The 26869-nt window shown below is 41.6% G+C and overlaps 3 protein-coding genes across 3 annotated transcripts; all 3 read right to left on the bottom strand.

Annotated features, from left to right (window-relative positions):
* Positions 1-919: 919 nt before the first annotated feature.
* On the bottom strand, positions 920-4254 carry LOC128724486 (glycine receptor subunit alpha-2-like). The gene is made up of 9 exons (XM_053818211.1): positions 4211-4254; positions 2715-2883; positions 2398-2633; positions 2232-2314; positions 2005-2157; positions 1685-1923; positions 1408-1611; positions 1168-1331; positions 920-1073 (listed from the first exon to the last, which is right to left on the bottom strand). Exons 1-9 carry the CDS (start codon positions 4252-4254, stop codon positions 920-922), a joined length of 1446 nt encoding a protein of 481 aa, XP_053674186.1.
* LOC128726814 (potassium voltage-gated channel subfamily H member 6) lies at positions 4182-26869 on the bottom strand. The gene is made up of 25 exons (XM_053820643.1): positions 26794-26869; positions 26307-26537; positions 21914-22051; positions 21682-21835; positions 21435-21600; positions 21267-21372; positions 20226-20330; positions 17490-17647; positions 17257-17325; positions 10763-11006; positions 10502-10683; positions 9671-9691; positions 8405-8559; positions 8207-8330; positions 7999-8119; positions 7792-7910; positions 7540-7730; positions 7309-7451; positions 7007-7200; positions 6609-6700; positions 6415-6527; positions 6005-6344; positions 5561-5932; positions 5375-5489; positions 4182-5297 (listed from the first exon to the last, which is right to left on the bottom strand). The coding sequence occupies exons 1-25, from the start codon at positions 26867-26869 to the stop codon at positions 5256-5258; spliced, it is 3771 nt and encodes a 1256-aa protein (XP_053676618.1). The 3' UTR covers positions 4182-5255.
* LOC128726815 (mucolipin-3-like) lies at positions 22665-24758 on the bottom strand. Its single transcript, XM_053820644.1, has 2 exons — positions 24723-24758; positions 22665-24659 (listed from the first exon to the last, which is right to left on the bottom strand). The coding sequence occupies exons 1-2, from the start codon at positions 24727-24729 to the stop codon at positions 22726-22728; spliced, it is 1941 nt and encodes a 646-aa protein (XP_053676619.1). The 5' UTR covers positions 24730-24758; the 3' UTR covers positions 22665-22725.

The following is a 26869-nucleotide window of genomic DNA, read 5'->3' as shown; positions in this document are numbered from 1 at the left end:
CCATTTTTAAATCTTGTTGAATTACAAAAAAAGATTAAACTATATTTAAACTACATTGTTGACCCGTTGACTACACAAAGATCCTCGAAATAAACCATCTAATGATTAAATCTCTCTAAGTCATGATTTTATTTTGAACGCTTACTATCGATTTGTCAATCGCAATTATATGGTTTATTTTGATTTTCGTCTGATTTATTTTGCTCTTAAAATTATACAGAAATAAAAAATTTAATTTGAAGTGATATATTTTTTTTGGTACGGAATTTGTTTTGAGCGCCACGTGATAATAACGATAAAAATGTATTTATCCTGATGGGTGCGGAGGATGAAGAATGTTCTGTACTACAAACTAAACAATTCTTTCTTCTATATTCTCATACTAAAATGAATAATCTCACGTATTCTGTAAACTCACCCACTCTCTATGAAACATATTTCTTTATACGCCATGTCGTAGGGTAATATTTTCTTTTAGTTTAGTTGTCTTCCGATTAATGCATAAGCTCTCTTAGGAGAGTGATGAAGCTTGGTGATCATACGTGCACATATACGCGAAAAAGCACAATCATTTATGACAGAATTTTGTAAGCTTTGAATTTTTATATTAGATAGCCCGGCTGAAGAAAAATGGAATCACAATGGACATTGAAAATTCGGTTGCTTTAGTTCTGTGACAGCTTGGTAGTACAAATATTGGATCACCAATGCATTAGAATTAATTAACGATTTAGGTGAGAATTTTTATAGCTCAAGCAACTACAAGAATATAGAACTCTCCCAATGATGGAACAAATGAAACTAATTGATATAATTAGAAGCAATCTTTTTTATTTCTAATTTCAAATGTAAGGAATTTGCTTTTACGCGTGTATATATGTGTACGTGAGAACGAGAGAGAGAGATAAAGAATATCATTTTAAAGTTTCTTTTTTGATTCCGTTAGGTACATGGTCCAATAGGAAATTGTGAATATTAGAAAGCTGACTGGAAAAATAATCAAAGAAAGCTGATCCAATCTGCCCCGTTGCGATCCTGCGTATAGCAAGGCAACATCTGCCACGTTTCGAAACCTGTAACGGAAAAAGGGATGAGAAAAAAAAATAATATGAAATAAAAACGTTCGGTTTCTTACAGGGCGGATGATTTTTAGATAAAAGCACTAACCTTTTTCTTGTCATTACAGACGATACTTTTTGGGCATTTTGAACAGTATCCTGGATATTGCCAAGAGACGCCGACGAATGCGATGGCGTTTTGTTGTGATCATGGGGCTGAATTTTGTTATTACCAGTCACTTTTAGCGTGGTATGTTCTAGGCCATTTTCTCGCTACAAAAAAAAAACAGATAGAAGCCATATAAGTAAGTATATAGAAGAGATTAATCAATGACTGGTTCTACTTTACCGAAGCATCTATCGTAGTGTTTTGTTGAGCCATCGTCACTGCTGATTGCAGAGTAATGGAAGGAGGAGGGATCATCGATGCGCATGCATGCTGGTGATGCGCCTTGGCCACTCGCCAATGCTTATCGTATCGTATGCCAAACAGCACGATAAAGTACTCCATCAATGCGAAGAACACGAATAAAGTACATGATATGAGCCACACCTGAAAAGGAAGAACACGTTTTTAAATTGTACCCAACGCACAAACAAACAAAAAAACAACTTTTTAGATTTACCTCAAGGCACTTAAGTTCTAATGCATCCGGCGAATTGTTCCGCACGGTGTCGAACATGGTAATCAATGAGAGCAGTGTAGTTACTAGCAGGACCATTCGCCCCGGTACGATTTCTGGTACGACGACGAATGAACCCCACGATATGGATACGAACAATGTAGAAGGAAGGTAATTTTCCAACAGATAACTTTTTACTTCTCTCGACAGGGTGATCTCTAGTCTAGCTGAACTATGATTATCTACGGATAAGGACATGCATTTTTAGAATACCATACACAGTTTGTTCTTCGCTTCAACCATTTTCATCGTCTACCACTCACCATCGCTATAATTGACTATTTGTGATTCTTGTTCGGTGTAAAATGAAACCACATATTTTGGAAGCCGAAAAAAACCATCCCCAAAGTCATTGGGGAAGGAGAGCGCATTTTCGGATCTCCAGCGAAATCTTAGATCTTTCACGGGGTATTTATCTAAAACAAAGTGTTGTTAGACATAAATATGACTAGGATTATTTAATGTTTTCGTTTGTATGCATTCTACTTACAACTGCTGAAATCAACAGGACATCTTTGCACGTCCAGCGGGTAAAGCACAAAGTCCATGTCACACTTAATGATAATGGTGGCTCTGAAAATGGGAAGCAAGAGAATGCGCTGAGCTGCGTTGGCCTCTTTTCGTGTTCGATTTCCTTCGACTCCGATTCGGCCTACCCTATGCTCAAGCTGATGGTGCTGTTTTCGTACAACCGCAGGCTGGAAATTTCCTCGAACAGTGTTAGCATTTTCATTTCACGCAGCTGCCTAATGTACAGATCCGGCACCCATAGCATGTCCCTGTCGGCCTTGGTCAACTCCACGTACTCGCCCACCATACTGCCGGCCGCCAGGACCGGCTGTATCCGGAGCTCTTCCCACGTTATTTGCAGGAAAACATCAAAGGAAATTTCCTGGCATTTTGAAGAAAAAATAGCGACATATTTGGGGAAAATTTGAGATACAAAAAAAGAAAAACATCCCATTTTGCTTACTTCCTTGTTTTCATCCACGCCTGATATACGGTTAATGTACAGCGATACGGACACATCCGTGAGGGTGCCTGGTTTTACGTTTTTATCGTACTCTACGCCCTGCCGATACTGGTAGTTGGAAGTAGCCGTTCTTGCAGGAAGCAATAGTTCAACCCAAAACCAAATTAAACTGAAACGAAGTAGGTTACACCTGTTACAATGAAAGTCGGATCTCCATTTTGTTTCATGATACGCTATGCATTTGAATATGAATCACTTGTAAAGGAGCGTTCCTCGCTACCAGTGTGGTAAATGTTTAGTTCGTGTAAGCAAATGGCAGTTAAAGTAAAGCTTTAGGTACATAATGCCGTGTTGGTTTTACCTCACTATGTACTTGCAATGCATAGTTTCAGTATATTGCACGGTTGAAACATGTTTTACTTATCGCACTGTTTGAATTGGTGATTTCGCTTTCACCCACCCCCTCACAAAATCCCTTAACTGAACGAAAGCTGAACATTAAACTCCATTGTTGCAAATCGTCCACCTCGAGAGACGCTCGAAATCGTCACGAATCGATAAAACGCGTTTTTCTTTCTGGCTGTTTGCACACTAAGCTCTCTGACGTTGCACGTGTTTCAATGGCATGCTTTGATTAGCTTCTTTTATTTCTGGTTAATTTTTGTTTTCTGCCGTTGTTTGTTGCGAGTACTTGCAATACTTCACTGCCCTAAGGTAAGTTAGCGCACGATGTCCGTTAAACTGCGTTGCAATACCCCCCAAAACGGGATGCGGTGGTGCGCTGATGAAAGCACAATTTCGATGCCGAGAGCTTTACGTTCTACATAGCTAAAACTACGCACTACTGCAAAACGCGATCCCGCGAGTTCCCGATACTCGTACGTTGCACAATCGTTCGATTCGGAGCCAATACTAGAGCGAAAAAAAAACACACTCAGACCTCACCGAAACGCGAGGTGCGTGTTACGAAAGCTGGTGAGCTTAGCTCATTCATTCAAGCCGTTATGAATATTCGTGTGCCCTCGGGAGGGCAGCTAGTGCTTTTTTTTTATTCGCTTTAATTTAATCAATAATAGCGAGCTCATAAACTTGAAAGCAAACCCTAGTGTTTGCTGGCTCGCGCTGGTTTAGCATCTCTAGGTGCTGCCCTGGCAAAGGTACAGGGCACGCCCAACCGCCCCACGCTTTCCTGAGGCCCTTGCCACAAAGCCTTGTAAGACGCGCGACACACAAGGAAGGAAAGGCAGAAACGATGAAACGATGGCACGCAACGATATCATTACTTTTTACTTGCTTTTTTTTTTCCTCTTCCTTTCATGCTTCCTCGGTGTATGTAGCACACGGCCTCACGCGGCCATGGCGCTGAAAGTGTGTGAGGCATGAGCTTTGTGTGGTTTTACTTGTAGCTTCACACTATTTACTACAATACTTCTTTTTTTTGTTTTTTGTTTTTACACTCCTGCCCCAAGGTACCAAGGAAACAAACGATGACGTACAAGCCAATGTAGCCAATTTCGCTTCCCGCCGATGAGTAAGCCATCGCGGCATTGCCGCCATCGAGTGTTTGTATTATCATTGCGGAAAAGCGAAAGAACAAAAGCAAAACGACCAACATCGGTCTAATCGGGCACACCTCTATGGTGATTCTAATGGGAAATAATACGTACACCAGTTTGTGATATACACGGCTAATCGGGGCCATGGCCATGGAACGAAAAAGCTGCAGAGTGGTGTAGTAAATCAGTTCATTAGCAGTAACTTTATTCTTCGCTTTTTTTTTGTATGTTTTGTTTTCGTATTGGAATTCACAGGCATTCAAACAAGTTCTCGTGTTGAAACAAGGTCGGGCGCTGGTGAGTTTACTTTTATTCATTAATAGTTGTGATTTTCCTAAGCGGTTTGCATCCAGCAAACAAACGAAAGCCCTTTTTTGCTAATGCCTTTTTTCACCCACCCACCGCCATTCTCGATCAGCTCGATCGATCAACGTCTACCTTTTTTTTTTTCGTTTTGCCCTCGCTACGTCTACACCTTATCGTTCGTCCTTTTCTTTTCGGGCCTAGGTTTTTGGAATGCGATTTAGTGAAAGGAAAAACGAATGACGAATAAATTAACGGGAAAAGAGGGAACAAACTGCCGGTTTTAATTACCTTGCCGTTGATCGACAAAGACAATCAAACGGGGACGTGGTTAAACTTGTTTGGACAGACTTGATATAGAACATGTAGTTTAGGCAATGAGTGAAACAAAGGATTGCATATTGCATGTTTTTTTTATGTTGGGTGACAAAAGCCTTTATCAATATTTTGACCAGTATGCAACGGCGTCGGCGTCTCTGGTGGAGGTGGTATAATATTGGACTTTTTTCCTTGCGCATTCGACGTGTAGAAGAAATATATACAAATATTATATATTTTGTTTTGTGTCGTTCCGTAAACAAAGAAATAGTGAAAATGTGATCTATAATATATATTATATATATTTTTGGTTGGTTTGTGTTTAATCCACCAAACAGCGGGGTCGTCGAATTGCCCTTCATAATTATTGCATTGGATCGTGACGGCTGGATGACGGTTTGGTTTCCTGCAATGATATTGATAGAAAAAAAATGCATTATATTATGCGCTTAAACCATTCATCCACTCACGCCAGCCACGTACCTGATCGATTTCATCAAGTGATTCCAGTTTAGCGATAGGAGCAAACATGTTCCAATTCTGTCCCTCGGGTGTGGGATCGTCTATAGGGTGGTTGAACGAAGAAAACTTTGAACATCTGCAAGTAAAATTTTCCGTCACTAACTGCCCGTAAACCGTTTTAAAGCGTTAAGTGGACATTTCGCTCACTTGAATAAGCTACGATCATCGTCGGTGCACTCGGGCTGTGAAACGGAACGGGCCACATTAATGCGATGGTGCTGCGATGGAGGCGCCTGGTGGGGCACTCCACACATGTCGAAGGAAAAATCACTCTCGGACGGTTGGTACGAAGAAACCGGTGCTGCTGTCTTCCCAGTGTACATCTGATGCATTTGCTGCTGTTGCTGTTGCTGCTGCTGCTGCTGCGCTAAAGTGTGTTGTTGCTGAAACTGTTGCAGCTGCATCTGCTGCTGTTGCTGTTGATGCAGAATCTCCAGTATGGTTCTAACGTCATGCTTGAGACTCGTTTCAAGGCTTGCCACCCTGTTCATTAGCTCGGATAGCTGATTTGAGAGTAACCTATTAAAAAAAAACCAAAGAATTTTAATTACAAAACTGCATCCTCCTCTCGTTTAATCTTTTGTTTCCTACCCTTGATTGAATGTTGAATCAATGTTCGCTTTTCCCGAACTGCTGCTGCCGTGCTGCGTTGCGGAATGATGAAAGATATCATCTTCATCTGGTGTGGTCTTTGTCGTGCCGCAGTCTGTTGCCCGCAGCTGCCTTTCGGGCAGCACCGATGGCGGCGGCTTTGGACCACATGAACAGGCACGATTGCTGACCGCACTTAGGGTGATGGTGTCCGCAGCTCCACCAAGGACCGCCGACGTTGCGTTCATAGCCGTTCCCACCAAATGATGCTGATGATGTTCGTTGTGATGTGACATTACCGTTTGCTTATGCGTACTTTTTGGACTTTCGTTAGGTGATGCTATAAATAAAAGGTGATGCAATAAATAAGAATATAAAAAATGGACTTTTCGTGTGAGCGTCACCCTTACCGGAAAGAGAGAACTTACGATCATCATCGTAATTGGTGCTCAACTGTCCTATAGAACTCCGGTCGTTCGCCATATCACATTTATTGCCGGCTGGTCTGTTGTGCACGGTATTCCTACAATGAAGAAGCATCCATCATTTCTAAAGTCAACCATTCGAACGATCTGCCGTGAACTGATTTGGAATCGAAAATTACAGTTTTCTAACATACGATCTTGTTTCACTGTCGCGATCTTGGGATCCGGTGCGCATGTATCTGTGTCTTAGTTCAACACCGGCTTGCTCTTCCTACGAACGACGAAACAAATGCAATAAAACATTATATTAAATTGGCTCATGAAAGCGTTGTGAGAAAATGCGCTAAGGCTAAGAAAATTTAAAATGTCTAAAAATCTCTTTTTTTGTTGGTAATACTAAACTAAACTATGGAATGTATGCAATGCAACGAACAAAGAATGTTAACGAATACGAAAAAATAACGTGGTGCAATACCATACAAACAGACACACGAAACAAATAGGAAACATTCATACGACACGTGTGCCAAATAAAAGCTAATTAGATGAAAAATGTATTAATTGAAAAAAGACTCACATCTCGCATATTATATGTAATTTCCAAACTATTTACAAAACTATCATAAAATTCCGGGAATAAATCTAACACGTCTAACAAGTCATCTCTATGAATTTTATGCAGATCACAATACGTCAGTGCTTTAACATTACTATTTGATTTCCCCAGTGTTGAATGAATACAAGGATTCTCGCCAAAAATGTCATCTTTGCCTGGTTTAGGAATGGAAATAACGGTAAAAAGAAAACACATACACCCACATATATAAGTATAGTAACGTGAAAAAAAAACGTTTAGCAAGCTTCGCGGGCTTGTCTTACCTAGAATCGCCATAACCACATCATCTTTGAGAATTTCAATTGACCCTCTGGCAATGAAGTAAAGGTACGTCAGGACGTCGCCTTTGTGCACCAAAATGTCACCCGGGGGTGCATGTGTGGTTTTAAATTTAAGCGAAAGTGCCCTGCAATACATGAAAACCCCATTAAAGTTAAACGTGAATGTTTTTGCACGTTTCAAAATTATGCTTAAACTTGTTGTCGTCTTCTTACCTTAAGCAACCGGGGCTGGCTGCTTCGAATGCAGAGCAATTGTTCAATAAGTTCCTGTTCAAATGTAAGCATATGTCCGCCTGCAAACATTCGGGGAACCCTTTCAGCACCGAATTCATATCGATACCATTGGTGTACGTCCAGGCATGTTGGAAATACTCCTCCAAACGTTGTCTCAAAGGATTCGGTATCTGTTAAACCACATCAATGATGAGCGCTGTCTTTACGGTATTCATTAGGGCATTTTCTTACCTGATGGAAACGTATAAACTCTCGCACCCGTAGCATCTGAGTGTGGTATCTTGCCGTTCCTGAGTAAAGCCGCTGTATGATGGCGGAAACGTTTCCAAAGATGCTGGCGTACATAAGTGCTGCAAGATGGGGTGAATTGATACGCCAGATATAGTGCTTGTTAGGAGCATTTTTTTTTTGAAAAGAGTTTTGCAGTCAATAACTTACACCCAACCAGCATGACACATATGGTGAATATTTTTTCGGCATCCGTGTTTGGTGCCACATTTCCGAATCCAACCGATGTCAGCGATGTGAAGGTGAAATAAAGGGCAGTCACGTAACGGGACTGAAACACGAGCAAACGAGGCGAGTGGGTTAGCAATTAATTTCCTTATGCTGTAGGAACTGCGATAATAAAAAAGACCACAAATACCTTAACAGAAGGACCTCCGCCGGTGTTGTTGGGGAAATAATACTCCTGAGTGTCCTGTGCCAGTGCGTCGAGCCATCCTATTTTTGCTTTCAGAAGCGGCCGCTCCGCATTTCCAATAGCGTACCTTTTAGCCGTTCACGAGAGCGTTATTAATTGCAGTCCAAAATGCCCAAAAGTGGTAGAACGCGAAGTACGTACCATATGCAGGCTAACCAGTGGGCGATTAAGGCGAATGTTGCCATCAAGAGAACAAGCACGGCCGCACCATACTCGGAGTATCGGTCGATCTTTCGAGCCACTCGAACCAACCGAAGCAGTCTTGCTGTTTTCAACAGTCCGATCAACGTGGTTGTCTGCAAAAGGGCGCGAGAAACGGTTTGAAACAAATGGGGGCGGATGCAGATGGGCGGTTGCAAACGAATCAACACATAATCACTAGCTGATTTGTAAAAGTGATTTTAGAATGGGGTGGAAATACTTGAGGTACTATGGCAAAAAGAATGTAGATGATGGCGCGATGTTCTATGTAGCATTAAGCATTATGTAGAAACTATAACGATGTTTATAAGGCTGGAAAAATAAGAACCTGCTTGAATAGAGTCCTTATTTATTTTTCATTCTGTCTGTAGAATGAAACAATAAACAATACTTCAAAAGTGATCAATGTGTTCGTAAAATGTAAAAACGATTAACTCCATCTATTTAAATATAAATGAATTTTAAACAACAATAAATTGGAACAAAGTTGTGAGATGCGTTAAAAATATTTATATAATTAGACGCTTTGAAACGGCTATGCATAACAACGATTGAAATTAAAATTGATAGATATGGAATTATAATATTCTTCTAACACGAGTCCATTCCATGAAAGGGAACCATCAATTATTCAGAAATATCACCTAATCAAAATACAAAAAAACTGCTATTAGCAAATTGTGCATCAAGCTAGACAAATTAAGTCATTTAAAATAGTGCAACATTTGTCAATAGTAAGATCAAAGGTGAATATCACAAATGTAAAGCTTTGGCGAATTTTAGTTAGAATTAGAAGGTAACAAGCATTTTCTGAAAACATAGGAGACATGCGGTGTATCCTAATAACGGGTAATTAACTCCATGTACCGTGTTACAAAGAAGAATAAATGCTGGAGTATGCAAATATCTAAAAAAATTCTCATCAATATTCGACATGTATATACTTTTGATCAAATGCTAATAACAAATTTCTCATGCTTGTTTAACTTTAACCATTATTCTACCTGTATTTCTACAATTGATCAAATGTTAAAAGCGAATATGAGATATTTGTTAAATTATGTTTAGAAAAGTATATAAAATTAATATAAAACAGAACAGGTAACTTTTCGAATTGTGAATTGTTTCAAAACTAGTTAGCTACAGTTTGAATCTTGTTTTAAACTAAATGGCATAGGTATACTTCTAAAATATCGAGTGCAATACCTCATCTTTGTCCAAGCCAAGCTGTAAAATACAAAAACTGGCATCATTTACCAAGAAAACCGTGTACGATAGAGCGATAAGAGGATAATATAGTTTGTATGCTAAAGTTGTTTTAACGCTAAATATCAACGTTCGTTGTTGAAAACAGTGAATGAAATTTTCGAATTATAAGGTATGATTGTTTGCAAAATTCTCCCACCAAAAGGTATGCAGAATGGTAGATACTTTTTAAAATTATTGTTATTATTTACAAAAACAAATCTGCTTCTTGCTATACGTGAGTGAGTATCATATTTTTTTGCATTCCTTTAGTTGTTATCCTTTTTCATGAAGGAGCAATTGGCATTTAAATTAGACTAAGAATTTCCCATTCATTTGAGATCTAGTTTTTACTAGTTCCTTAGAAGGATATATATGAAAGTTCTGCTTTTTAATATATTTTAAGACTTTGCTTAGTTTACTTCCCTCCTTATCATACTGGTAGATGAATGAATACGCAAATTTAAGAAAATTTGCGTTTTATAGTACAATTATTTCCCGATGATGGTTTTTCACGACAATTACTTAATATAAGTTACTAATTACATTACAACGACAGCAAAAACCTGATGTAGTTTTTATCCACCACATCATCCTGCTAGCAAATTGATTTCTTTATGGCGCAATGAGTTAAGGAATATACATTTCGATTTATACGATAATGCATCGGCAGTCCTGGATATGTTTTTCAACATTGTCCTTCCTCCCACGACGGGGAGTGTCGACTCATACATATTCATACAATTCATGTGATGTTGATTTCTTCGATTGAAATGAAAGTGAGAAAATTACCTCATCCGTGTCACTGCCCACGAGAAGTAAATCGAATGGTATGGCCGCGACCAGATCGATCAGAAACCACCCGCTCAGGTAGTGCACGGCGATCCGTCCCGGATGAGAAACCACCTCGTCCTGCCCGTTAACGAACGTTGTGCGAAAGTTTATCAGTATATCAACAACGAAGGTCACATCAACTGCAAAGATGAAGCAATAGAGAACAAAAAATGGGCAATGAGTGTACCTGCCGCGCAAAGTGTGATCGCGAAACGTTACCAATTAAATCAATTATCACAATCGGATCGTCGGCATATTTTCGGTTCTTCCGCTGATTATAGTCCGGCTCGCTGAGCAGAAACGCCGCCACGTACGGTGTAAATATTGCCGTGTACATAACTAACAACAGGATTATCCAATCCCAGACCGCCTTGAAGGGTGAATAGTGCAGTATCGTCCATTTGTGAACACGCGGACTCTGCAGTTTGTACTCCGGTAGAACATCGGCGCCCAGCGATAAAACCTACGGCCGCCGGTCGGCAAACACGCCGCGTGGTTGTGGGAATAGATAGATAGATAGACAAGAAAATCGATCATGCATTGATTAATGAATGGCAAACGTGTGGGGCGCTCTCGTTCACTTGCGCCGTGACCGGGTTGGTGCCGTTTGATTTGAATATTGATTCACAACAGACGATCATGCTTTGGGTGGTGTACTACTAGCGTGTGTACATACGCAGCTCAGAGTAGACGCCACGGCCATGGCATGGCGTTAGGATCCTGGTGGAAGCCCGAGACCGAGCGCGTCGGTGAGCCCATGTTTTTAAGCAGCAATAGAGTTACGTAAATATATATGTATGTATATTCAAACGATTTTAACTAAACAAAAAAATGATAATGATAAAAAAAAATGGTGAAGCGGCGGCAAGGGCACGTTTCGTTCGAGCATATTCATTTGCTGGCAGAGCAGAGAACACTCGCCGATGAGTTGTTCGCGGTTCACACGCGCTACATGGTGCATGGTTGCGTGTTCGTTTTATAAGCGGATTGGAGCGAATTAGAACAACAGAAAAAAAAGAAAGAAGAAAAAACAAACAAATAAATAAAGCCAACGGCATCACGAATATTGAAAATGCAGCCGCGTTTTGCTTTCTTTTCTACCAAAGCATATCGAACTAAAACACACACACACACACTGGGTGGATTCTGTTTGCAACGGCCAAAACGCAGAACATGGAGCAACAACGGGAGCTTTGATGGGTGGTGTGGGTGGGTGGATGCATATAATTACCTCTTTTCCCAAATTAGCTTTATCGCCACTGAGCCCATTGAGGTTTAGATTGGAGTGAGTAGATAAATGGTTTTCAATTTTGAACTGACTTTTCTTCGAATCAGAACTAAGCCGAACACTGGACCATATTTCTTGAGCCTTTGAGGTGAGGTGTAACGATTGAGGGAAGGAAGAGATGTAGCGCATTTAAGCACTCATTTGGTTAGAGCATTGTTGGTTAGTTTGGGTGGCGGGGTCTGGTTTTCTTTTTTTTTTAAAGATAAACCACCCCGAGTATTGCAGCATGCGAAAACAAAAAAGCTGTGACCACAGACCTGCAAGTTTTGTGGAACGGACTTGTTGCGGTGTTCATGGTTGAGCTTGGATTGCCGTACAAAGCTACGGCAGGATTTCGTCTTAAACGCCGAATCTAAGCTGGTAGCAGTCGAGGAGCATGGTTTGGCTCCGATTTCGTTCGTCGTTACTATGAGCGGGATGTTGGTCTGGTCCTGACTGTGTGCTCTTTTCATTTTCACGAGACACGATGAGAGCGATCGCTTAATTTCATTCGCCTCGGTGTAAACTTTATTCATATATGCTTTCTTATGCTTGCACCGATTGCGTTCAAGATATGGCTCAAGCTAGCTAATACATATGTACATACATTTAGCTGCTTTCTGCAATGGTTTTGGTCACACGGAACATAATGACATAAATACATTAATCTTTAAATTGGTTGTATTGCAAAAAAAAGGGGGAAAGACACCGGCCTTTCTGCCTTCAGGACTTCGCGGGTAAAATTTTGTTTATGTGCTTATGTTGTGAATGATTCCGGCAACATAATTACGTACAACATATGAAAAAATGTCATAAATTCATTTTCCTTTTGTCTCGATTGCTTATTTCGCTCGCTCGCTTTCTCCGGATCGCTCTTTATACCTACACCTACATTCACACGCGCATCCTATCTCAAACTCTCACACATCAACCTTCACGTTTCGTCCTTTTCTCGACGAAGCTCATAGCAATTCGTTTTGGTTTTCAAATGTCTTACTATAGGGCGCCCCAAAAAGGACCCGCTTTACTACCAAACCTGTACACGACGCTCACGACTGAATGATGTCTCTCCCGCTCGTTTTATCGGCTCTCTACGCGTCCTGCTTCACCCACACAAAGATCGTGCTCTCACACAATGGAAAAACCCCTTTTCAGGAGCACGCTTTCGGTTGATGAACGGATGGAAAGGATTTTGTAAGGGAAAAGCTTTCCTCGTGTGTGCGTTTCAGCCGGGCTGGTTGTAAACTGTTTCGCGTAATTCACGTGGAATTAAGTTCGGTCAATCGAGCCGTCGGTGTTCGAGCACGACGTAGATGTGTACAATTTCCTTTCCCCAAATATTGATTTCTCATTTACACACACGAGATCAAACCATCATCATCATCATCATCAACGTTTTGCTTGCAAGAAGCACGGTGTGGTACGCGACTGCTACGCGTGTACGAGCTTTTAACGCATTGTTCAAAGCCACGCGACAAACTCAACAAATGCTTGATTGCAAGAAGGTTTTCGAGAAGAAGAAGCAGATACAAGAAAAATCCACAACCACCGATCTACACTGTGCGGTTCGATGAAGCTTTCACACAGCCACTATTTTCCTCTGGCACTGCGAGACGGCACATTATTGTAAAAATTTAACGTCCTCACGGCAGCGACTCTCGCTCTCCACTAAACACAACGCACCGCCACCGACGGGGAGAAACATCCTTTAGAAATCCCCTGGTTGCAACAGAAAGAGCACGCTTAGAGCCGTTTCCCAGATCTACGTGCAGTTCTACGTGTGCGCGTGTGTGAAACACGAGGCAAGTACACGCCGTTCGTGTCCTGTTGCGGTGGTGCTAGCAAAAAACAGCCCTAGGACTCCGGAAATTGTGCTAGGACGCGTACACTCTCGCTCTCTCTCTCTCTCGCACTCTCACTACTAGCACACAGTGTGTGTGTGTGTGTGGGGGAGGGCATTTGTTATGCCCTATTCATGATTTTTGTCAAGCAACATGGGCAGCACTTCTGCCATCCGGTTCATGGCAAGTTCACGGCATCACCCGCCTATCGATGGAGGCGCCTGGTGTTTGCTGAACGGTATTATTTTCAGCAATTATTCAAATTTCAATTAGCAAATGATTCGCTTTTGAACAAGCTGCCATTAATGAGTAACTTGTTTGGGGCAGTGCTCTCATGCATGATTTTGTCAACTGCCACTGGCTTTAGGGCGATGTATGTGTGCGTGGGGGAGGGTGCCTGTGAGAAAGCAACCGGTAACCGGTACAATGGGATTATAATTGAACCCCCGAAAAGCCTCTCAATGCTGCACGAAGGGTGTGTGACTTGGGAATTTGGCATTTGTGAAGACGGGGAAGGGCATCGGAACATAGGCAATTAGACGCTGTCGATCTATTTTTATCCTCCATATACTACCCATTTGACCTTGTTTGGAAATATTTATGACCTTGTTCGGGCAACATAATGCTACAGTGCTTACTACGATTTCGACGATTCGACGATGCAGCATAAACTTCTTCCCCTTCAAAGGACTAAACGGGCGAGTTTTCACTCACCCAGCCAGCCCTGCTGCGTTTTGTTGTGTCTTCTAAAATCATACAATTTACAGCGAATCGAGCGTAATCTAGCACTTACTGTTTCCACCGGTTCGGGAAGCATTTTGTCAAACTTGTGCCCAAGCAGCGACTCTTTCGCACCCTCGGTTGCCGGCTCCTGGTCGAAGCTGCTGCTGGCCTTGTTCGAAACCTTGCGCGATAGCGGCGAGAACGGCTTCGATCGCGATTTAATACTGTTCGCCTGCGACAGCAACGATTTGTCGGACTTATTGTCGAAGGATTTCTGTGCCCGCGTCGCTGGCATCGAGTGGCACAGCCGCTCGGACAGCGCGCTGTTGAGGCTTTTCATGGAAATCGGCAAAATGCTGGGCGGTTCGATGATGTTCACCATCCTGCTGTCATCGTCCTGCGTCGTCGGCCATTGGCCAGCCTTTCGGCTGAGCTTTCTCGCCCCATCTTCACGGTGCTGCTCGTCCAGGGGTTGTTTGCAACACGCCGTTGTTGTCGGTGGCGGTAAAGGTGGCACTTCAACGTCCTCGTCAGCTTCTCCACTGGTTGCTGGAAGATGAAGCAGCGTCGTTTCAGGACACCCGAAACCCGAACATGTGCAGGCGTCTTGGTTTGGCGGTTTTAAATTCCCACCTTGAGCCGCCTTTCGCAGGTTCGAAAGCAGGTTCTCCGACAGGCTAAACAAATTGTCCACCCGCTGTTGCTGCTCCTGGTGCGCCGGTGGTTTGTCGGTTTCCGATCCCACTGCTGCCACCGGTGATGGATGAAAGCACAGCCCCTTGGGCAGATTAGAACAGCTCCTGGTGGTGAAGGACTTTTGCGATAGCAGCCGATAGTCACCGCCGGGTGCGATCTCCGGCTGATCGGTGGAAGACGCTTTCCTGCCTTGCTGGCCATGCATGGCCGCGCTCATGATCCTTCGCGCGCCATTAAAAAAATTCAAATTCGACAGTATCGAAACGGTCGACTTGTCGCGCGGTGGCGTGAAGATGCAGTTTCCGGAGGAATTGCGGCGCCTTCGTTTGTGCTGCTTCTGCTCCATGTAGTCATCTAGCTCGCGATCGTCGATGCTACCCGAGCCGGAAAGATCATCGTAGCTGAGCGTTTCGCACTGCCTCAGCAAGCTGTCTAGCTTTCGAATCTCGGACAGTTCCACGCACGAGTTAGCACGCAAGCTTGCCTCGGACATGGTGGTGTCAACATACTTTCTCGCCCTTTTCCGTTGCCCTTCGAGGGTGTAGCCGCCGCTATTATGCCACCGCTCATGCAAACCACTGCCAGCAGTCACTTACTGTCGTGTGTGTGTGTTTCCACGGGAACACCACCTCGGTTTGGTTTGCGGACAGGATAACACCGTCCCAGTTCACCATCCTGCCTCGCAACGATTAAACGCGATAACTCGCACTATAAGAGGGCGCATCGTTGGATAATTGGATCCTTAAAAACAACATCACACTAGCAAACGTTTTCCATTCACTCCATCACTAATCCGCTATTCCACAACAAGCACTATCGGCAATACCTCGACGTTCCGCGACCACTGGAACGGGTGTAGGCCAATTACCAGAGAGTGGTGGCCAGCTTGAGCGATTAACAAGCTTTTTTTACGAATGATGTCACACGTAAACGGTCCAGGTGAACACCACCAGCTGAACCGAGGCGGGAGGGCGGATGCATCAACACGGGGCCCATCGACATTATATAATTATTTTAGACGATATGTATTTCCGCTCCGCCTGGGAGTAGGGCAGGTGTTGCCGCTCCCACACCTAACCCGTAAGAAACCGTTTCTCACAACACAACGTCGAGAAGTGCATCAAGTGCAACACACGATCCTTTTCTGCAAACCCTTATCAACCCATTTATCTGATGCTAAGGGCTTGCGGGCTAATGCGAGCAAAAGCCCTCGGCACTGGTTTCTTTGGCTCGGTATCCGCACGTTACGAAGGCTCGAGTCCCACTAGTGGTCGGGAACAGACGGGAACAGACGGCGGGCTGGCCCTTTTGCGCTAGGATTTTAAGAGTGAATCAAAAATATTCGTATCCTTCCACCTACACACATCACACCAGTCGAGCACGTAAAGGCGCAGGATGGTGGCAGGTGATGGCTGGAGACGTCGTGCAATACGCGTGCTTCGCTCGCTCGCATCAATACAGCAGCTAGCTCTCTCTCGTGGAGACTCTCGCTTTGACAAAATGCAGCCCCGTTTCTGCGAGTGGGTGGGCGTAGCGCCCATCTTCTCACTTCTCAAGGGTTGGCGCGCCAACACAGCCAAGCAACGTTTTCGATTGAGATTTACGTGCCTACGCCTAGGAAGGCTATCAGCCACGCAAACATACAAAACGCGCTGCTCGTACGCATACCGCCTTGAGCAGTCGGTCGTCGGTGGGGGAAAAAGGACACGAGGATACGCGCGTGGTAGTGCGCGACAAACAAACGCCAAGAGAGAAAGCATAACAGGTGTGTGATGTTGATGGAAATGAGACCGCCGTTTATGTTTCAGGCCCGCCCGTTATATTGAGCTGGTCGCGTGCGGTGGGGAAAAAGAAAATCGATTACAGTTTCCTTTTTCTTTTTGTTGCTTTGGGGATTCAGATCCTGAACAAACACGAACCACGCGAATGGAATGTTTTGTGTGAGAGGAAATTTTTCCTATGACAATAGTAAGCCGCCACAACCTACAGCACACAACACACATGCAAACACAAACCATACATAAATCAAAGCTACACGAACGGACGGCAAATCAAAGTAGGCGAATTATTGGAAAAACAAACTAAAAGGTACATTTACCACACATGCACATGGGCTTGCATGTACACCGGATGTGCTGTCATGCGACACATGCGTTAAGTATTGATGATCCTGGGTGCTTTCTTACCTGAGCCACCTTTTCGCCCATGTTAATGGTCTGCCGCGTACCTTGGAAATATTTTCCCGAGCCATTGTCCTGTGGTTCACAAATATTTGAAGAAAAAAAAGGAATAGAATTGCAAAAAATAATAAAATAAAATAATAAAAAAACACATTGAAAGCGACATGTCCGGCAAAGGCAAGCCCGTTCAAAGGATCGAAAACACCATGAGGGGAAAAAAAAAAGTAACGCATTCGTACCTTAGCTTTTAGCGAGTCTGAAGGCACATTTGAAAGTGATGAACTAGTCCTCGCATCCTGAGCCGCAGTTTGCTTCACGGGAATAGTCTTGTACCGCTGTAGGTCACTTTCTGATGAAACGTACGGAAAGTACAATCTTGCATTATGGTTCACAGGACCTGCGTGCCGGAACAGGAATTTAAACATTAGATTGCGATTAGTATTACACGCTAGCTCTAGCTGGATGCGATGATTCGAGTTAAGGCCGTAGTTATTCGTTAGAAAAAACATTTTGAAAACAACGAACAAAAAAAAAACGTATCAAGAAATTCAAATTAACGTAAAACTGTAATGCTACGGTAGCAGCAATTTACTGCAAATACTGCCATGATTTATGGGGACAACAAAACAATTGAATCGATTGAACTAAAACGAAACAAACGTACCAAATGGTCAGTGAGTCCGAACACAATACTGTTCACAACATACATTTTGCACTAGCTATATTTATTGAAATATTTAAATGGCAGCCTGTTAGTCGTAAGTATGAAAAAGCCACGATATATATATATGGTGCACGGTGCGCGCGGTGCGATGAGTGTGAATAGTTATCAAATATCAGGAAATAAGGATCCTACTACTGAACCTTGAGATCCTGTGCTTGAACTCTCGATGTTATACATTTACATAATTAAGCTATATGATTATTATTATTATAAAGAAATTGAAGCAAAATTACAACAGCCATCGGTTGCGTTACAACCGCACTATTCTGAAGCGCGCGTAGCGTAATTTTAACGTAACGTTAAGGCGTTAGATTAATTTGAACTACTAATAGTATTTATTTTCCATACTATTACGAACTCTGATCGTCGATGATTTTGATCTTGTTATTGGCTTGGTAGCAATAGAAGTCTGTTGCATTAGTGTTCGGCCAGCAAAGAGCAACTCTAAAAGCAAAGTCAGTATGGTAATATAAACGTTGCAAGGCACTTGAAATGTGAGTCTGAAAGCGGATCCGTAAAAATAACCACATACACACTTAAAGCCTGTAGAAACGGAAAAGGGCGACGGTTCAAACCGATTCGCAACATGGGAGGGCACAGGGCGCATTTAGGACAGCTATTACTGGGTCACGAGTTATTGTTACGCAGGCATAACAAATATTGTGATCAAAACAATTACTCACCTCATGGGAGGACGAATGTTTCAGCAACAATAAAAAAAGTTGATTCTTGATTGAATATTATACAGTTTCAGCCAGCAAACTAAAATAATGAAAGTTTTCAACAATAGCAAATACGTATTTTATATGAAGCATTTACAGATAGTTTCTTTTTCTCACATTGGATTTGAATATGATACAGCTGTTTGTTTATTTTTTCTGTGAATTTTGAATGATACAAAAAGAGTTGTTTGTTTTTTGTTTTAATTAGGTGAACAGTGTTAGTTGGGTAATACAAAATAATCAAAATTCAATGAAATGGAAGCTACAGACGGTGTCAGACTAGCGTGTACCCACTTGTGCGTTAAATCTCTTTTTACGCTATTATTAATCTCGCCCACCATCTCGCCAGTGACGGCCTTGATCACGTGGCAAAAACTTACGATAAGCATGAAGCAGTTAAAAGCGGTTTCATTAGGCCTGCTACAGCAATGTTATCAGTTCGACATCATTGGAAATTGAAAGCGTAGCCCGCCAAGTGTAAGTTACTCGTGTGACACAGTTTTGCAGTTTCGCTCATTGGAATCTTTCGATGCCAATTCAATTTTAATGCAAAATTTGGAATAGACTTTTTGTTAAATTTGAGAACAAAAATAATACCTAACGAATTTAGAGCAATTAGATTGGATGATGAGAATGTAGCACAATGTAGCAGCATATTAATCTAACGGCAGCATTAATAGCATTTTCAACCATGAAAAAATACACATACACACACACATTCTGATGAGAACTTATTGAGGTGTATGCATCAGGAGTATTTTTTTATTTTATATTAAAAAAAACACATGTTTAGCTACAAAAAGTGTGCGATGCGCGTAACAAACGTAATATTGATAGCATATGATAATGAGCCGTATGAGCTATTGGTTAGATGTGTAACTGCTATTAGCAAATAGGAGAATGAGTTAGTTTGGGGAAGGAAAATAAAATATGATACAATTTTTGTATATGGGAGTTTCCTATGGTACGCTCCTCTGTTACTAATTACGGTACTAATTACGTACTGCGTGCACGTTTGAAAGTGCAATAGAGTGCAAAATTGTTACTGTAGAAGCCAAGAATCTAGCTCTGCTTTTTTTTATTTATAAATGCTTTACGCTTGCAGAGCATCAATTGCAGCAACACGCATTTTAGAAAACTTGCAGCAAAAGTAGAAGAAAAACTGCACTGAGGGTAGCGCAAAAATCAGCGCAGTGGAAGTGCATCTTACTCCTAGAAGCAGCATCAGGCAGTTATAGAGGTAATGGCTAAATGGTTTTGTTGTTCCATTTATTATTATTTTTTTACATTTCACCTACAAGCATATGTTGAACATTGTTTAAAGATTGGCTAAACCAGTTCGTTAGACATGTTCGATTATTATAATTATTATTTGTTGCAAAATTATTTGCACAAATCGAGCGTGAAAAGGGTGCTAGAGCTGTTGAAACAAGATTCAAAAGGTGTCGAGTCGATGAATTAATTGTCTAACTTCTTTATCAAAAAAACGGTTTTGCAGTACCGAACCTCGGGTGTAACTCGGAAATTACCTCGCATAAAATCGTCTACCGTATGAGCACGTTTTTCTACGAATCCACGGTTTGCTTGAGAATGGATATTTTCGTAACAGCGTATAAGCTTAGCGCTTTCCACATCTACAAAGTAATCAAAATTTTATGTTATATCTCCACCAATAGTTCACCGCCTCCAACAAACTCCACAAACAAAAAAAAACATATTTCAATCAGTTATAGCTATGCAGCTACCCCATAGTAGTGCGCATATGAAGGATAATGCTTGTAGCCTGTTGATCGACTCCCAAACCCTGCAGTCTAGCTTCTGATATGAATTAAGACGAAAGGATGATTTGCCAACGATGGAACGGGTTTTAGTTTGGAAAATGATGTATAACTAAGCAAAATTCGTAAAAATGGCGCGTTAAATGGGACTGGCGCAAGCCCAGGGGTGTTTTGTTCTGGCATGGGCTTAACGGCGTTACAAAAACCCCCAAAAAGAAGGAGTAAAATAGCATATGCAACTGCATAGAAAATGCACCAGTAAGGGTGGAGTGACATAATTGATCTTCTTTCTTGTTTATTGGTTTATTATTGGCTTCTTTATTTAGCTAATGATCATTTGATAATCAGCAATAACGTTGTGTTTGTAATTCAAAAAACTGTAACGGTACATTACAACAAATAATACCACTGTACCATCTACATTCTTAAAAGCTCATACTGCTATTTATGGTGGCTAAAATAAACAAAACGGGTTTTTTTTTGGAATCGGGTATCTCCGGGTTTTGTAAGCAAAATTGTTTTGCACTATTTTAAATCATGAATAAAACAAAAACATTTTCTAAAACCATATCAAACACCACAATGCGCGCAAAATATTTAAAATAAATCAGATAGGCTTTGGCCTACGATAGGATGGGCGGATATCGAATGGAAAATGGACAGAGAGAGAGAGAGATGGGGAGAGAGAGAGATAGAGCGCGGAAGAGAGAAAGAGAGAAAGCTAAAAAGAGGAAACAAGAGGATTCCCGGAAAAAAAAGTATGCTTTGCTGTGATATGAAAAATGTACTTACGTTTCAATTGCGCTTCAAAGTCTAAGCTTTTTGTTTGCACAAATTCGGGCTTCGAATTAGGGCTTTGATCCACACCACCATCATGTCTTGTTGTAACACGCACTATCTGCAAAATACGCGATCGTTTACAATTATACTAATTTGAATAGCGTCGAAAAAAGGGCTTACTGGATCAGGAGCTGTGATTACGATTTCTCCTGGCCCGCTGAGTGTGTCGATATCCGCTGCACGAGGAAGACAATCCAGCTCTTTCGTCCTTGTTAGGGCTGGTGTTGACATGGGAGCCCATATGTTTGCTTCTACTTTGAGGACCGTTTTCTGATTTTCGGGATCGCTGTGAGGACAGTACAATCGTGTCATTAATTTGGTCCAAAACGCGTGTGGGCTTGTAGCTTTGCTGCAGAGCTTGGTGTACCTTTCGAATGTATGCTTTGGTGCAATAATTTCGTCTTCCTCTTGGGTGGCATCGGAGGGAGGTGTAAGATATCCCGCCAAGCGTAGGCCCCGATCGCGCAACGCTATATGGCCAATTCTAAATGATTGTCGAAAGCTAGCTCGCGCTTTGTCAACTAGAACGATTAGAGGATACGTATGATGTGTGTCCTTAAAAAAACGGTGTGCTATGCCACTGGAAACAATATGCTCACATTTGCTCAACTTTACTTGTTCTATTGGCTCGGGGTTTGATGGGTTCGATAGATCCTCAAAATTGATGATAAATAACGAGATGTCGTCGACTTCGGAACGTATGGGAGCAATCACTTCCGAGCACAGAAACTTGGAACCTGTAACATGTGCGTTAGAGAAAATATTAATCTGATCAAAGAGAGTTGCTCTAGGAAACAAAAACTTCATCTCGCACATGGTAATCTCTTAAAAATCACACCTAAAGTTAATAATTGTAACTATGTACCATACAAGTTCTATCAACAAGAGTGAACAATTTATATTCTTCTGTTAGGAAAATGGAAGAAACACCGATTTGTGTAAGGAACCGATGTAACAAATATTACTTAAATGAATGAAGTCAAATGATAATACATGACAATCCATTTAGTATCGCACAATCAACCGGTAAAACGAACAAAGTAAGACCACCTGTCTTGGGATGACAACAATACACGTAGTCATGCAAACATAGTCTAGAGGAGAATAAAACAACGATAAAAAAATGGAAGCATTTCGAAACATGCTGACATTTACCATGTACTGTAAAATTATCACAACAAACGATACATGCCCGGTAATGTGAGATTTTGTTAGTTTGTTTTTTCTTATCTCAATATGCTTTATTTCTTTCAATTTGTCATGATTGCATGGAGGGAAAAAACATGGACAATGGAACAAAGGACACCTTGGATTCGCAATCGGATTCGATTTATTAGAAACGTGTTGTAATATGTATTGCAAATAAATGTAACAATTCATCTAAAGCTTTTTGAGAAACGGGGAGAATTAGCTAATTGTTTATGTAGCTAGATGTAGCCTTTGGTGTTAGCGAAGTATAGCCTGTAGGTCCACTACGGCTGCTACTAGCTAAGGGAATACAGCACAAACGCTTCACAGCGTCCATAAACGACATCGTTTCGGCGTTGTCGAATTCTTCGTGTTCTCGAAATACTCCGCTGGAAAAATCCGTCGGATTGATCGGCCCAACAAACAGCCGCAGATCGGACTGGGGAAATCCGTCTTTGTAATATTTCTTGATCGTATCATATGCATCCATTATGACAGATATGAACAACGACAGCACGACATAAATGTACAGACTTGTGAAGGAATACAGATAAATGCGACAGAACCACCACAGCATGAGTGATTTTTCTGGCATGATCGAAAAGGTGGCAAACATATCGTCACCATTGATGAGCGCGAAAAGACACTCCGATGTGGATGAAAGCGACCGGAACTTAATATGGTACGGTCCGAGTACCAACCATCCGCAAAAAGTAAAGCCCGCATAAATCAGGAGAGCGCAAAGGAGAAATCGACTTATTTTGGGGGCAGCCTTTTTAAGCGTAAGAATTACTACGTTGTACGTTTTGAAAAATCCAAGGTACCGTAGAACACCGAACCAAACGAGCGAGTTTCCCACGCCAAGAAGCAGCGAGCACACGTTCCAATCGTCAGCGATGAAGTGTTTCTGTTCGATCTCCTCTTTCAGCGCCGATCCAACCATGAGCAGTATGTCATTGAATACGATCATGATGTACCACATGTTGACGAACTCCCATTTGCCTTCACAGCTGAGATCCTTGCCGTAAGCGTGCTTGAAAAAATCACTCGTTGTCAGGCGCAAAAGTTGTGCTCGGAAAATTGCTCGCGCACACAGACCGAACGACACGAGGCATATTAATATTACAAGTATGTTCAGCAAGCTTCGCAGCGCTGAGTCAATTTCTGAATTTTTTATAAACTCCACATCACCGTGGCACAACAACCGAGTAGGATCCGCTCCGAGTCGCAGCGTCATCTGACCATCGTGGTCCTGGTTGTTGAAGAAGATCAGTATGTCGAAGCGATAGCAATCGGGAGCAGTTATCGGTCCGGCCGCCTTGAAATTTACGGTTTTAATAGAGAACTTGAGTTCTGCCTTGACCAACGCTGAAAAATTGATGTGAATGTCTTTGCCGTGCAGGTATGCCTGGCTACCGTTTTTCGTGACGTTTTGGTACAGTTCTACACACAAGGTGTCGATTTCCGGGTTGAACACGTAGCTTTCGTTGAATCCAAAAATTGTACCATCCTTATAGCGATACAGGCACAGCTCCATCGGTGCCATAGTGTTGTCCTCTGTTGGGTACGAGTACGGTCCGATAGCTTGGGGCAGATTGGCGTATCCTGCTGCTGCATAATCAATAGTTTTGAAGAACTCATCTATCATGTACACAGAGAGTGGACCCGTCTCGGGGGGATAGTTGTTGACCTCCATTGTGATGTCCCAACCGCGGAGAAACAGATGCGAAAAGGTTACCGTGTTGTCCCACGTATAGTTAACGTGTGTGTATCGGGAATGTGCGAAAAGACACAACTGCAGCGTCACGAGCACTATTTTGATTACTTGTACCACAAATTTGTACGGAAATCGTCTTTTTGCTTCCCATTTTTCGATCGGGTTCATGAAGAAAAATTGAAGCTTGCGTCGTAACCGTTCTTCCATGCCTTGGGTAATGCTTGGGTATGCTTCCTGGATGCTGTCTGCGTGTTGTGGCACGGGTGTCGATTCAACGATTCGATCGTCGTCGTCCTCTTCCGTCGTTGAACCAAATTCCTTTGTTCTAACTGACGCCATATCTTCGTCACTGGGGCTAGCTCTGCTCGTCACGTACGGCCGAATAGGCCTCATTCTGCTAACGTTTTGAACGTTTTGTGTGCGTTCATTAATCCCGTGAGCTGTGGATACACTATTTTCTTCTTGATCACAGTTTGCGATAGTGGCAGATGAATAAACAGTACCACTCATTACAGTGTGTGGTTGATTAACGAGACGTAGCTTTTTCCTGTTGTTATCAGTTTTGTAAACAGTAAGCAAATATGACAAGGCTATATGTGTCGATGGAAAGGTGGGCTCTAGTGAAACATTTTGACAGCTAACCGCGATGCAGATGTAAAAAAACATTAATGTTGCGCAGACGTACAAAAGCCTTATGCTTGCCAGCTATAGTGGTGCACTATAGTGGTTAGTTACGGTATATGTTCTTAGTATACTAAATCAATCAATGAAAAAAAAAATATGCTTGTCTTAAACAATTTATAACTTATTTTTCCATTATCTCGATAATATATAAAGATAATCATTTGTTGAAGTTTTAGCTTCAACTTTATATGCTGCAGGTGCAGTAAAAGTAGATGGTTTTAAATTGCAACAGTCGAAGATCACGCACCTATTTTTCTTTTATAACTCTCATCATCTCACGCTTCCTGTATGCAGATCGCTTCAATAATACAATTGCTACAGACGCTCCATCGCGAGACAAAGTTGGTCCATAAAGCAAAACAAAATAAATCAGTGAATAAGAACGTATATTTAACCAACGGCAGGTAGATACTATAGAGTTAGATTTAAATATAGAAGAAAAAAAAATTTTTAAATATAGCTCTTTAATAATCCTGATAGCTCAGATGTGAAATACCAAAATCAAAAATGCCTCGAAAACGTTTGATTATATACTCATTGAATAATTTTACTCAAACGATCTTCAATCATGTTTATTACCATTGATTTCAGTAAAGTCAGAGATATAGCGAACGATTTCACTACCTAGATTCTCAAAAAGTGGTGTTTTCTATGCAAAGGACCAACTTTCCATAAGAAATGGAACAAATAAAAAATTCCATCCAAAAAGATTAGAGCCACGTGTTGTCAAGGATCGCCCATTGTGTGCTCTTTGTTCGATGCGAAGCAAAGCTGGCGGAACGTTTAACAATATTTTTGTATTACAGACGTTGCAGATGGGTGGAATTAGAACCATATCCTCATTTTCCGTCTGATTATTATAACCTATGCTAATCTAACCTAACTGTTATAGCTCGACAAAGTAGAGAATCTTTTTTGGCTCTAACTGTAATTGAACATGTGCCAAATATGTATGTGGCCAGCATTTTTCCCGAGATATAGAATCCATATTATTAACTTGACAGCCATTTCAAATGACTATTAAGCCATTTTCCATATTTTAGGAAGAACCCATAAGCCTCACACTTCATCCTAAGACCCAAGATGTGCTAGTAATGTACAGTGACTATCCACAGTTTATTAACATAATTCTATCTTGTCCTTGGCCCTGTATCCCTCTTTTAGGTAGTCAAAATGAGTCGCAGAGAAATGTATCCCGTTTCAGGTATGTAGTTGTGTGGAATCATGCGGGAGTTTGGTACACTCCTTAATAACGGTCGGTGCGCATTGCGGTTAATAGAATTAATTGCATTTTCCCGAATCATGTCATTGAGCTAATGGTTGTAGGTATTATTAGCTAATGGTTGTAGGCTTCATAGTTCTTCAATGTATTTTGCAATACTTTAGTATCGTTTTTGACTTACCATCTTTCCTGTAGTAAAGAATTTCAAAATGCTTCTCTTCGCCTTTTCTCAGTGCTTCCTTTATAGATTCCATTACGCCAACGGAGGTCATTTGGCCTTGCAGAAAATCTGTGCATGCGGATCGCTGCATTACTTCCGCTCTAGTAAATCCCGTCATTTTGCAAAACCCATCTGAACAAAATATTATATGGCATGATTCTGGTTGTGCGTTTGCTACTAAAAAACTCCGATCTGTAAAGTGAAAACATGAAAATGCAACAGTAAGTTTCGTTTGCTAGTATATTTGCAGTAGATTTCGTTGTAATCTGCATTCGTTTATTTTTTGCTCGCAATATACGTGCATGCATAATGAGTAATAACCGCATGAAGCTCATTATGCGCGAATGATAAATGGTGCAAAGTAAAACTGTGTGTCACAGCGTTTCATGTTCGCGTTTTAACGCCTTACCCTATTCACGGTTTATATTCATCGCGTGCATATACTTACTGTGTGTATCAAATTTTCGAATAATCGTTTCGATTAGAGTCGTTTTTGGTGCGACGTGACCCCTCCGTACAGGCAT

Source organism: Anopheles nili, chromosome 3 (genome assembly GCF_943737925.1).
Source record: "Anopheles nili chromosome 3, idAnoNiliSN_F5_01, whole genome shotgun sequence".
Lineage (NCBI taxonomy): Eukaryota > Metazoa > Arthropoda > Insecta > Diptera > Culicidae > Anopheles > Anopheles nili.
This window is presented reverse-complemented; position numbering and strand designations above follow the sequence as displayed.

Coding starts and splice junctions, on each gene's coding strand:
- LOC128724486 (XM_053818211.1), bottom strand. CDS start 4,254: ATGGCTTACTCATCGGCGGGAAGCGAAATTGGCTACATTGGCTT. Junction 2,315..2,397: donor ACCATCAGCTTGAGCATAGG/GTAGGCCGAATC, acceptor TCCCATTTTCAG/AGCCACCATTATCATTAAGT. Junction 1,074..1,167: donor TCTGTAATGACAAGAAAAAG/GTTAGTGCTTTT, acceptor TTTCCGTTACAG/GTTTCGAAACGTGGCAGATG.
- LOC128726814 (XM_053820643.1), bottom strand. CDS start 26,869: ATGCCTGTACGGAGGGGTCACGTCGCACCAAAAACGACTCTAATCGAA. Junction 10,684..10,762: donor TGTGATAATTGATTTAATTG/GTAACGTTTCGC, acceptor TCATCTTTGCAG/TTGATGTGACCTTCGTTGTT. Junction 5,490..5,560: donor GATGATCGTAGCTTATTCAA/GTGAGCGAAATG, acceptor TTTTACTTGCAG/ATGTTCAAAGTTTTCTTCGT.